Source organism: Artemia sp. Qi Xiang Cuo, chromosome 14 (genome assembly GCF_049724085.1).
Source record: "Artemia sp. Qi Xiang Cuo chromosome 14, ASM4972408v1, whole genome shotgun sequence".
In the NCBI taxonomy this organism is placed as follows: Eukaryota; Metazoa; Arthropoda; class Branchiopoda; order Anostraca; family Artemiidae; genus Artemia; species Artemia sp. Qi Xiang Cuo.
The window spans coordinates 40,662,012-40,676,089 of NC_142807.1; the positions used below are offsets into that span (position 1 = coordinate 40,662,012).

Here is a 14,078-nt window from a genome sequence, read left to right on the forward strand (position 1 = left end):
TATGCCTCTGACACTTAATTTTGATAATGTTAACCGACATAACCGGCAAGTTATGTTGATAAAAAAAATTTATTCACTCTAAAACTTAGATTTTGTCAATTTTATCCTATGTATCCGAGAAATGGATGTTGATATAGAACTTAATCACTCTGATACTTAGATTTTGTCAATTTTATCCGATGTATCTGACAAAAGATGTTGATAAAAAAATTTATTCACTCTGACACTTAGATTTTGTCAGTGTTATCCGACGTATCCGACAAATGATGTTGATAAGAAAAAAATGTTAATGAATTTATTGGCTCTGATACTTACAATTTTTTCATAATAAAAAAACATATTAAAAACATGTTTCATGCTAACAAAATAAAAATTTTTTTAAAAAAAAAAAAAAAAAAAATAGTCTTTGTTACTATAAATATTATTTTTCTAATAGTAAAAGTCATGACTAACATATCTATATCATTCTCATTTTGAATTTGGAAAATATTAAATGTGATTTTTTGTATGTTTTAAGTATGTTTCATGTCATTCGAAGACATGTAAAAAAAGTTTAAAAAATATATCACGTTAAAAAAATAATAAAAAAAAGTTAAAAAAAAATAATAAAAAAAAAGTTAAAAAAAACTTCAAAAAAAAGTAGAAAAAAGGGGAAGGGGCCTAAAAGAGTTGGGGGGAGGGGGCCCCTTGGAGGTTGGGGATAGGGGACCTTTGGAGGTTGAGGTCATCGGTGGTTAGGGTCATTGGTGCTTACGATCCTTGACGATTCATACTCATAATTGTCTCACTACTTGATTTGCAAGGATTTCTAAGGATTGTTCTGAATTTCCTTATTAAAATTCTTTTCTTGCCATCTACATCTCTATTAGCATCAAATTTTTAGTATACTAGAATGTTATAGTATATTTTACCATGACAATACTGTTCAAATGGTACTTGTGTATTATACAGATCACATCAAGGATGTAAAGCTAGGTCAACTCACAAGGTAATTTTATCATCGTCAACCATTTCCATAGATTGATGCTATTCCAAATTTATAATAAATAGCCTGAGTTAACAACCCCTTCGGGCTTACCTTTACTGGTAATCAGTTTAACCCTTTTTTACCACCTTCATACAATCCAATCATCAATTAACATCATTCTCATCCCTATTATTCAATTATCGATTAAGATCAATCATACACTCCAATTCGCGAATGATATACCTTTTTTCGCAAATAGAGTTATTTTTTGGTAAATGATTCAACACCATATGTCATCAATTCTAGACAAGATGCAAGGTACCTTCAGCCTAGAGGTTATTAATGTTTGACGATTTTTGACTCTGAAACATGCACGGCTTGGCTGTATCTTTAATAAAAATATTATTCATATGAAAAAACATGATTATCTAACCCTAAAACTGAAACCAATATTTGTTTACAGAAGGCTCAATAAACCTTTGAATACGTAATGTAACGAAGTTTAATTTGGCTATTGAACCTAGAAGTAATTACCCTTTTCATAAACATTTTGTTCTATTAACGAACCCGTGAAACTACACACAGATTCTTGTGCCCGTGAAACTGCACTGTATATTCTTGTGTATTTCCTTGATTATCTCTGTCTGAGGCAGAAAATACGTGTTGGTACTGAAACCTGTCTAGTAAGGCATGTACCGTCTGTAGTAATAGGTGACTGACCGTGGTAAGCCATGTACCGTTGAAACTGCACACATATTCATGCTTCAGGCGTAGGATTAGTATCTATCATTGCCTTACTACTTATATGCATAGGTAAACGCAAATCTGACAGTTGAGGTGCGGGTGCGTTGAAAATACGGCAAATACATTTTTGAATTATCTTGAAATACCTCTTTTAAAGATCTCTTCCTTAGTTAGACCATCCGAAATAGGCTCAGCCCCCTCCCCAATTTAAAAATCTATGGCTATGATTCTGGTAATAGCGCTCTATTAAAAACGCTAATAAAATGTGTCTTTTAAAGGCCTATGTTGGAAACAAATTGAGATTAGAGACCAGTTGCCTTTCTAAGCAGGTAGTTTTCATCCCCACTGGAAAATCGATTTTTAGAGTGGATAATATTGAATGGGGGGAGACAACCGAAGCATATTCGAGTGAAGTAAAGCCTCTTGTTTATACTTATCACAGAGCAACATAGGAAGAGACTCCGCAGGAAATTAAGATGAATGACGTAGCCTTATAAAAGACGAGATGGAATTGGAAAACAAACTGATTTAAACAAAAATCGAACCTTTAAACCAGAATCACTAAGTTCAGTAGGATAGAAAGACCAATGACAATGATCCCAAGAGAGAATGTAATCTCTTGAAAATGGTAAAGCCAGGTTTCACCCAGAGATATGCTTGGCCTATACCCCCTCCCTTCCCCGAAGAAAACTAAGATAATGTGTCTAGGCATTATACGTTTCTAGATTTAAAAATGTTCTTATTTAACCGAAGTTAGATCAGTTCTGAGACCACTCTGGCTAGACAAGATAATCAGACAAAAGATGAGCCAAAGCCGAATACCAGATTAGCTACATCAAAAGCCACTGAGAGAATACATTTGCAACTGAATACATTTTCTAGGTTTGATTAGATTCAGTTTTAATTTTGTCTTTCGCCTGAAAGGGTGGCTCTTCCAATTTTTAATTTTCTTTACTTTTAGGCTTCGGCTTTTTAATTTTTCGATTTTTATTGAACTTGTTTAGTTTCTTTTTATTCAGGTTAGTCTTATCTTTAAATTTTGTTCCCACAATTTTGTGCTTCTCAAGTTTTCCAAATCTTTCCGTTTTCTTATTTTGTTCACTGGTTGAAAAATCTCGCCATTTGGTTTGTTTTTTAACTATAAGTCCTTGTCAAAGGTGTAAAACTAAATGTCAAGCACGGCCAGCTTAGGAGGTAAAGCATCAGGCTTCCAATATCGGATCGGGGTCATGGTTATGACACCGGCGTTAGTCTTCATTTTTTAGAATACAACTTTGAGAAAAATGCTAAGTGGGTAATTTACGCCTTCAGATAGACGAAAAATTAAAGGGGAAGAGGGGGAGGGGGATCTCTCAGTAAACGAATAATTTCAAAGTTATTGGCTTGGTAAGCCTACCCTTTTCTGTCTCATGGCAGGGGAATGATTTGAAAATTACAGGGAAAGTTTTAGTTCAAGAAGGGCGGGGGGGGGGGTAAGGCGTCTTCAACTTTTGTCTTTGAAAGGGGGATAAAGAATATACTACACTTTTTTTATGTCTGCCGTTCGAGAGACTATTTACCTGTTTAACACCGTGAACAGCTTGGTAGTCTTGCAATTGAAATTACTTAAATCTCCGAAAGATTAATCTTAGATATATTTAGGCTTTATTAGGTAATTTCCCCGGGAGGACTAAAACACGAAAAAAGGATTTTTAGGTTACCATCTTTCTTCTATTTATGGGGAAGGGTTCTTTGAACTAATCTCACGGGGAAAAGTATCTCCGCTATCTCCTAAGTATAGTCTGATCAATTACCCAAATGGGGTCTAGGAGATCCCCCCCCGGTAATTCCCCCCCCCAGGAAATTTCCCCCGTAGGAAATTTCTCCGTCCAAATGCTAGCTACTCTTGCATTCGTGCCCATTTCGGAAGTACATTCTGCATTCACAGCTGTCGTAGCAAAACTTACTGACAATGTGTTTGGGCCGATCATCACCTACTTTGAAGATAACTGCATCACCTACTACTGAAGATAGAATGCCTGGAGGTAGGAGAGTACATTGTAACTTTCAGCCCCATGTCTGGAATATGTTCTACAGAGCGAAAGATGAACTCCCCAGGACAAACAACAATGTTGAGGGTTATCATAGAAACTGCAGTCTTCAGTTTCGGCTCATCACCCAAGCCTTTGAAAGTTCTTGGACATCCTCAAGCGCGAACAGGTACTTAACTGGGCTGTTGTGATTCAAGCAAATGAGGGACAATCCAGTGAACCAATTAAGAAGAAGTATGTGGGTTAAATGCCAGAAACCTATGGCAGATGAAAAAATAGCAGAATGTCGAGACGCAGGAGTACCTGAGGCTTATAGCAAGAAATATTAGTTTAAAGTGTAGCGTTTTAACCGTGTATGTATTATCGTGTATAACCAACTATTTACTTGGCAATTATAAAGTGTACTCCACTCGCTCTTATATTTTAGGCCGCCGAGAAAGAGAAGAATTTTGCAATAGTTTTCGAACCATGAACGACATTCGATGCAAATAAGTCTGAGGCAAGTAGTCCCCGGTGGCGATTATTTCCGAGAGGGGGGGAGGGATTCTCAGCGGGGGGAAATGACGGAGGGGACATCTCCTAGGGGGGGGGGGAATCAGCGGGGGGGGGGGATATCCTACGGGGGAAATCTCCGGGGGGGGGATTTTCTCAGGGGGAAATCACCGGAAACCAACCAAATGTTACATACCCTAACTGCAAACCCTAAGCTATGTTGTTGTCTCGAGAGAGTTATTGTGTATCGCATGGAATAAAAATCCATACAACTGGTAAATTACAATTGGCAAGAGTAGCTGTGTATCATCAAGAAAGTGATGGCGCCGCGAGTATTGCTACAAAAAAACACAGCTCTGGTCATTTCCAGATCTATCTACAGCTCCTACCATAACAAACACAACATTTAAAGGTTACTTTCCTTACTCATGAGTGAGAAAAACAAACTTTTTTCGCCACGTTTAAATATCGCCACTTGCAAAATAAATACATTAATTACATTGAAAAACATTTACAAAATAAATGAATCGGCATTAGAGTAATTTTTCAGGTCAGCTTTCTTAAGTGCTTGGGAAACTAAATTAAGAAAAATGCACAGTTCATGTTGCTTCTATATCTACCAACAGTAGGCATCATAATAAACCCTCGAATATTGCCATCCGTCTAGGAAAAAATGGTTACATTTCATACAAATCCTTTAAATAAAAACTAATAAATATAAGTCATATCATTTGCAATAGCAGACAGTTAGAAAAATTTCGGAAATAAGCGGACTTCATTAATGAGATGTTAAATTGACTTGTTAAAAAGAAATTTCCAAAAGTTGTGAAACTTTAACTTTTTTTTTAGCACTAAATTAATTCTAAAAAAGAAAGCAAATTGGATATATCCAAAAACACAAACATTTTCTCTTTCAAGAATTAAACTTGGCCTAGCTACGTGTTAGTTTCAAAATAACGTTTGAAGTTCAAAACACAAACGGTATATTTATCTGTATTTTAGATTTTTCAAGTTATTAATTTTCAAACAGAAATTTCATAGAGCTTGAAAAAATGCATTAAGAAAAGTGCTCGAGTTGTTTCCGTGTGTATCCACAGCTATCATAACAAATATATTTCGACACACATACACAAGTCGTAAATCCCCAAGCCAGAAGGAATTCATCAAGGAATTGAAAGAGAAAACGAAAGTAGGAAGTGTAAACAATTCGGATTCTGTTTGCCAAAGTACATTTCTTCAACTCAGAAACTTATAATACACAGCTTAAAGCCCCAACAATGTTCAATTTAGCATATAATCTAATCCTACCCTCATCTACAGTGTTATTACAACCTTGAAAAATGGACAGTAGGATCCCAAAATACACTTCCCCCCCCAACCATCCCTTCCCCCTAAGATCATGAACTATAGTGACCTACAACTGTTCCTTTTTACCCCCCCCCCCTTAAAGGTCAAACCTGTATTTATCTATATTATGAATGATATAAATAATGTCTTGCTTTAGTCAAATTTACTTCTGGCAAAAAAAATACTTTTTCAATAATTTTAGCGATTTATTCTCATCATCAAGAGGAAAATCTATAATTATAGAGAATTAAGGGCTTTAACGTTGAAGTTTCAAACGATTCAAAAATGTCAATAATCAAAACAGCTTAAATACTAACTATTTTGAATTGAGAATAAAACAATAAAATTAAAATTATTATTCAAACTTCTGACTTTTGCAGCTTTTAAAATTGTCCCCTAACTCTGGAAACAAGTTTATAAATACGCACGCACCTTTAGGATTTTTAGAGCCAAAAAACCAATACAAAATGCAAAGGGTGGCACCAAGGCAGCTAGAAACAGGGCTGAGAACCTGAGCCTCTTAACCCAAAAAGAAAGCGAAAAGCAGCTCAAATGCTGTCTAACCCAATGCTAGCAATAAACGCTAGACAACCGAGACTCAAATAAACAATCACAGGTTTTACAATCTTCCCTCAATAATACCGGCTTTATATGAGAAAAGTAAAAATCAGTAGAATAGAGTGCAGCTAGACAAGATGCAAATAATTTTATAGCATTAGGCACACCCCGAGCCTTTATTACCTGCTTTGAACAGTAATTCTTAAAAACAATGTAATCTTAGTGCCCTATATACTTTATTGTAGAATTATTTTAAAAAAAAAACATTTAAAGATCTATATCTCAAAATACTGACCATGAACCATATATTCTTTACTCTCCATTTGTTCTTTACAAAAAATAGCATAACTAAACAAATAGACGGCTAAAATGAAAAAATACCGGGTGTTGTGTTAGGAGAATTGACAAATCGACAAAACATTCCATTTCCAGGTAATTTATGAAAGCCCTCTTCCTCGTATTAAATAAAAAAAACAAGTTTTTTTTAACTGAAAGTAAGGAGCGACATTAAAACTTAAAACGAACAGAAATTATTCCGTATATGAAAGGGGCTATCCCCTCCTGAGCAGCTCTCTCTTTACGCTAAAGTTTTCTATTGTTAAAAAAAAAATAAAGTTATGAGAAAGAGTCTAACTTTAGCGTAAAGAGTGAGGCGTTGAGGAGGAGACAGCCCCTTTCATATATGGAATAATTTCGATTCGTTTTAAGGTTTAATGTCGCTCCTTACTTTCAGTTAAAAAAAATTGCTTTTTTTTATTTAATTTCTGAACGTTATTGAATTAATGCAGGTTTTAATTTTGGCTCACCGTACATGAATAATTAAAACGAAATTTGCATATTAATTATACTTTCTTCTTTTTTGTTAAATGGCTTTCTCGAAAGTTGTTTAATTTTATTTATGAACGTTTTTATTAGTAATAGATATACGTAACTTGCGAATTAACTTACGTAACGAACTTCTATATTCATATATTTTGAATACGTACATTAGGGGTTTCACCCCCTAGTCAATACCTCGCTCTTTACGCTAAAGTTCGAATTTGTTCCAATTCTTTAAAAATGACCCCTTAATTACAAAGGCCGTTAATTAGAATAAATAGCTTTTATGACAATACTAAAAAATCTTTAGCGTAAAGAGCGAGCTATTGACTAGAGGGCGAATCCAATCATATACGTAATAGTTTCTGTTGATTTCTTTGAATTTTTGATGTTGCTACTTACTTTCAGTTGAAAAACTTTTTTTTAATTTAATTTCTGATCGTTTTTTTAAATAATGATGGGAAATCCGGCACCCCGTTCATAGCAATGTCCCTTCTCCCATGAAAACTTCCTCCATGGAAAGATCCTCACACGTAACCACCGACACCCCCTCCCCCACTACCAGAAAAAATCCCCCCTGAAAACGTCTGTATACTTCCCAATAACCAATACTATATGTAAACATTGGGCGAAGTTCATAACTTGCAGCCCTTCCATCGGAGACTGTGGGGGATTAAGGCATCCTCAAAGACATAGTTATTATATTTTCGACCATGCTGAACAAAATGGCTATTTCAAAATTTCGATCGGGAGACTGGGAAAAAAGTGAGCGTGGGATGGGGCCTAGTTGCCCTCCAGTTTTTTGTTCACTTAAAAAGGGCAATAGAACTTTTAATTTCCGTTCAAAAGAGCCCTCCCTCAATATTCTAGGTAAAAAAAAAAAGAAAAAAAAAACACACATCCGTAATCTTTCTTTAGGTAAAAAATTTCACATTTTTGCAGATAGGAGCTTGAAACCGCTACAATAGTGTTCTTTGATACGCTGAATCTGATGGTGTGATTTTCATTTAGGTTCTATAGCTTTTAGGGAGTGTTCCCCCTTTTGTCGAAAATCAGGAAAAATTTTCGCAGGCGCGTAACTTTTGATGGGTATAACGAATTTTGATGAAACTTATATATTTGAAACCAGCATAAAAATCTGATTCTTTTGATGCATCTATTGGTATCAAATTCCGTTTTTTAGAGTTTGGGTTATAATTGAGTCGGGTCGCACCTTACTTACAGTTCGTTACCACGAACTGTTTGATTACGCAGATGAGCAGATAGTCACTCTTTATTAATGATTAAATAATAAAAAAAACAAGTTTTTCCGACTGAAACAGCAATTACGAACATAAATCATTATGTATATTAGGGGGGTTGCCCCCTTATCAACACCTAGCTCTAAACGCTAATTTTTTATTAGTGACCCATCTCTTTAAACACGACTATTGAAGCACAAGGATTGTTTGATTAGAACGATAAGTAACTTTTTTTTTTATACCGAAAAACTACAGCTTAAAGAGCGAGATATTGAGGATGGGGCAACCCCCCTCGTATACGTAATAATTCCTGTATGCTTTAAGTTTTAATGTTGCTCCTTACTTTCAGTCGAAAAAACTTTGTTTTTGTTATTTAATTTTCAATCCGTTTTTTAAATAATGCTGGGAAATCCGGCTCCCCCTCCATGAAGAAATACTTTCCACCATGGAAAAATCCTCCCATGTACCCCCCCCCCCCCCGACAACTCCCTCGCCAGAAAAATACCCCCTGAAAACGCCTATATACTTCCCAATAACCAATACTATATGTAAACAATGGGCAAAGTTCATAAGGGGACCGTGGGGGGTTAAGTCATCCTCAAAAGACATAGTTATTAGACTTTTCAACTATACTGAACAAAAAAGAAATCTCAAAATTTTGATCGGGTAACCTTGGGAAAAAATGAGCATGGGAGGGGGGCAAACTGCCCTCCAATATTTATGGTCACTTAGGGCACAAGAACTTTTGATTTTCGATCAAATGAGCTTACTCCCAAATTCCTACGATCAGTGGTTCCAGCTGATCACCCGTGGAGAAAAAAAAAACAAAAAAAAACACGCATCTATGATCTTTCTTCTGCAAAAAATGCAAAATTCCGCATTTTTGTACATAGGAGCTTGAAACCTCTACAGTTGGGTTCTCTGGCATGCTGAATCCGATGGAGTGATTTTCATTCAGATCACTTGATGTTTGGGGGTTCCCCTCTTTTTGAAAAATTGGGCAAATTTTCTCAGCCTGGTAACTTTTGATGGGTAATATTAAATTTGATGAATTTTACATATTTTGAATAAGCATAAAAATTCGATTCTTTTGATGTATCCATTGTTAACAAGACTCTGTTTCTTAAAGTTTCGGTTAAGATTGAGCCGCATCGCTCCTTACTTACAGTTCGTTACCACGAACTGTTTGATAAGTAGAGCTTTATCAGGGCGAGATAGAGTCACATGCAGAGGGGTAAGGGGCTGTCTTTCGAGATGAACACAACTCTCCTGAAAATGTCATAATTTTACAACTATTCCACGCTCTATGACCAAACAATTACCATATATTTCCATATTGTTGTTGTTCAGACAAATTCCTTACTTCCTCAGAGATAAATTTAAGCGAATGCGTCTGATCCAAAAGTATGTTAATACACCAAAGTTTTAAAACTTCCCCGGGGAGGAGATAGTAAACACCAATTTTTACATCAGGTTTGAAAAAAGCAAAGTACGGGCGAAGCATATGAATAAACAGGAAATTATGTAGAAGATTACCCCTGTCTTAAGGTTTCGAATAAGGAACACATGCTTGAAATTTCCCTACCCCCCCCCTTGTACCTTCCTGGGTCGGACCAATCTCGATGAAGGGAGGTCCTCCCTATTTCACAAATATGAATGTATTCCTTGTGCACAAATCCTCTAGCTATTGATAGCTTTCACTTATCGACATATGAAAAAAAGCAAACTAAATAGATTTTAAATCCAATTCAACATGAGTTCAATTCCCTAAAACAGAAATGGAGCCAGGGACGTACGCAGGGGGGGGCCTCCGGGCCCGCCCCCTCCCCCCGAAATCTCACGATTTTTTTCATTTTCCCATAGTTTTCTGATTTTTCTCACAGAATAATGGGTTTGAAGGATTTGGCCCCCCCCAGAAACAAATTGCCCCCCCCCCCGAAACAAATTCCTGCGTACGTGCCTGAATGGAGCCTTGTTTATTTTGGCCTAAGTTCATTTTTTTTTCAAATAACATCTCAGTTCAACAAGCAAAAGACGCCCCGGGCTTGCTTACTGCCTATGGGTTGAGCTTCAATTCACAATCGATATTGAAAGGAGTATGCGATGTTTTCCGTTTAGTCAATTCTACTCGAAATGTTAAGTACAGTTCACATTGAATTATTTTTCCTCAATTTAAAACACACAGAAAGGTAAACAATAAATAGAAGAACCACCCTCTGATAACTAAAGCATATATTTGCGTTTTGATGGTTCTGAAACAAAGCTAAAAACTTGGGCAAGACACCACACACTCGAGGCAAATTTGTTCTGTGTACAGGAATGTAATTAACTCATTAAAATATTCATTACAAGAAGCGTAAAACATATATCAATCAAAAAGTACCACCATAAAGTTAAGCATTAAACTATCCCGATAAAACAACAGCAAGAAAATTTATGCTGTAAAATAAAATCCAAGAGAAAATTAGTTTTTTTGTGAAAGCATATAATTTGAATAAAGAGAAACTTCAAAATGCACTAAAACCTAGAATTTTGGAAGGTTATTTGCAGCACCATGCCAAAAAGCAGAAGTACGAGCCACTCGACTTTAAAAAAGGCCAGAAAGGACACTTCTTCAACAGCTATATTACACCATCCAAATGGCCAAAATTGGAACAGAAAAAAAATCAAGAAATATAAGGTTCAGAATGCTCAGAATAAATTTAAAATATTCGGATAGGAACTGCTTAGGGGTCAAATAAACTGAGTTAGTTAACATACAGTTAGTTTGGTAACTTTATTTACGATCACTAACATTTTACACCACCTGAAAAGACAAGTGTCCAGAACTTTAGAGTAGGATAAAAAGGGAAAAATTGTGCAGATAGTAGATGGCGTTAACAACTTTTGTTTTTGATGTTAGCACCAATTTCTATTTACAGGTTTCCCATGCCCTTTATGTAGTTCCCAAAGAAAAAATAAAAAAAGAGACACATCAGTGCTACCCATGCAAAAAAAATTATTTTCCTTGCTCTTCAAGGTGAGGTGCTGTAAATTTCTTATAAGGGGTTTCACACTGGCGATTTCAATTGTGCAGTTTTCATCTGATACTATTTTCGAGGGTTTTGGACTATCTTTCAAAATTTTCTTAAGTTTGTTTTCCCACTAAACTTTGTAACAAAACAAGCTTACGGCTTACTCCGATTTTGTTTAAAATAACTAAAAAAAATAAATAGAAATGGGGCAAAAAATAAGCAGAGACTGAAAAGATATTGAGACATTGTATATAGTTAATTTAGTAAAAATAGTGATGGGACGACACCAATTTTTGTTTTTCGATTCCACTTTTTAATCCTGATTCCAATAATCCAGATACTGATGTTTGATAAATTTAAATGTTCTGTATCTGACATATTCCAAAGATAACCCAGACCTTAATCCGCTTCTATTTGCCACAAAAATGAGATAATGTAGCTCCATTATTCAACTGAGTCCCAACAGATCCCGATCATTTAATTTCTCTAATCGCATTTTTAAGTTCGCCATCACCAATACCGACACTAAAGACATTTCTCTTGACTTTCACAACCCTACTAGACCCCGTCTAGAGGTTTCGTGTTGCACCTTATCTTATCCCTTACAATGTTTTTCCCCTGTACAATAACAATATTGAATAAGTGAGCTCTTCCTTTTCCCCTCTTTCCTTTTCTTGCCATTAATTGTGAAAAGTTTACTATATTAATTCTTGTATGTTATATTTCACAATTTTCTTTTTTTAGTCTTTTATTGAAAATCTATATGAATGATGGATTTCTATTAATTAAATTTTAACATTTGTCTGTTTTTCTGGCTGTTTCTGTTTTTTAATTAGCATAAGAAACAAATTCTGCTCTATTAGAGCTTGTGATGATCTTTTCAAAAAAAAATCTTATCTACCACAACTTCCCTTCCCCATTACATGCCTTGCAATTTATCTGAGCATCAAAGTAACCTAATCAACCCTGTGAATTTGCAGAGTCGGGGTCTCTGAGGAAGAGCAGCGGAGAGGGTCCAGAAAAGGTCATTAGCACATGCAAAAAAAAGCATTTCACACAAATTTCCAAATTTTCCCAGGAGAATCTTGGGAGAAGAGGCCTCCCCTTGCATGCATGACCTGATACTTTATCAGAAATATAACTAGTAATGGATTGATTTTCGAATAAAATATCTTTTTTTGGTTAATGAGAAAAACATGTAACCATGTAACGAATCTAGGGAATTGTTAAGATTTTCTCTGAAATTTCCAATTTTTTTTAGCATAAGCCTGTTTTTGCAAAATGAGGCCGTAAATAACGTAAATAAATCCTGACTTCTTGCTTTTAAATTTCTGAGCGAGTACCCATCTATTTTACTCTATAAACACCATTCTGACAGCATCCTATTCTAAACTTCTTTGTATTACCACAGATAAACAGAGTACTACTTGTAAAAACCTCAGGAATAAAACAATATTTGTTCTTTTACTAGCTGGTTTAAAATTTCACACAGGAAATTCATCAGCTTTCCAATGGTGAGTTATTTGTCTCTCCAGAAACTGAATTTCCTTAATAAATTATGTGTTCGGCTTACAAAAATAGGTCTAAGACATAAACCAATGAAGGTAAAACTCTACCTTCTTATCTTAAAGTGGATATCAATGTTGACATTATTCAAAGACAAGCTAATTTGTTCCTCATTGTATATACCTTGGTTATGATATCTATACAGCCTTTTGTTTCTAATGTTAATATTTTATTAACGATTTCTCATGCATCTTTTTATCCCATTTTATACTTCACCCCTTTTTTTTATTTTTACATTCTATTCCAGTTTGCACTATTTTTTTTAAGTCTTCTTTCCTTTCAGTTTCTGTTTATCTCCTGAGGGTATTTACATTTGAGTAAACACTCTGATGTTTATTTATGAGCTTGATTCACAACAGCATATATTTATTAAATGATTTGTCAGTTCAGAAGACCAAAATTTACACATTTTCTTATGATAGTAGCTTAAAAAAAAGTACCTTATCATGGTATGCATTGGCCTAAACCTGTTGTTTTGGGCTAAATCTAAAATCTATTATATTTTAGGGAAAAAAAGAGAAATAATATCTTTTTAAAATACCTGGAAAAGAAAAGTTGCCAAGATTTGCTGCAATTTCTGGTGTTACCGCAACTTTAGTATCATAGTTTGCCTCAGTGGATGAAAAAACTGAAAAAGAATTAAATACATATATATGTAAATTTAATTGTACATTTAATGTAAATAAAAAATTCACAACAAAAGTGAAAACTCAACAACAGAGTTAAGCAGAAAGTTGACAATACTTTTGTGATGCTTACAGAATCTGTCCACAAGCTAATAGTCCAAAATACAGATCAAATTTTCTTCTGCTCATATAATGCAAAGAAACTCTATTGTGGCACCAGAAAGAAGAGATGATGTGCTTATTTTAGCAATGAAAAACCATAGAGAAACATATTATTTAGGGCCATATGGCCCTATTTTGACAGGGGAGACAGAGCAACCATTATATTTTTCAAAGAGAGTTGATTGGAGAATCAAATAGTATTATTCTTTAGTTATTGCAGTGTTTCATTCAGAAGAGTCCATAGACAATAACTTAAACAAAAAAAAATGCAAAACCACAAAATCGGTGAATATTGTATAGAGCCTACCACTAAACAGTAAAAGTACTTGGAGAGTGCCTAACCTGAGGCAAAATATTATGATTAGAATGCATCTTGGTACTTGTATGATATAGCCCCTACCACTCAAGTTGCTCATTCATTGACGCATTATAGAGTCAGTTTTTTTTTTTGTTAGTTTCTTTCAGCTTAGCGTGAGACAAGACAAAGATAAGTGACAGAATAGATGGCAAAT

General features: G+C 35.0%; 1 protein-coding gene across 3 annotated transcripts in view; it reads right to left on the reverse strand.

Moving 5' to 3' along the window:
* Positions 1 to 14,078, reverse strand: part of heph (polypyrimidine tract-binding protein 1 heph) — a 261,216-nt gene that overhangs the window by 230,497 nt on the left and 16,641 nt on the right. For 2 of the 3 annotated variants that reach the window (XM_089100422.1, XM_089100420.1), the window contains exon 2: positions 13,320 to 13,406. In XM_089100422.1, coding sequence (XP_088956548.1) covers positions 13,320 to 13,406 — 87 coding nt within the window. Of the gene's footprint in view, positions 1 to 13,319; positions 13,407 to 14,078 lie in introns of those variants that run through there. The other variant, XM_089100425.1, reaches the window with a different exon arrangement.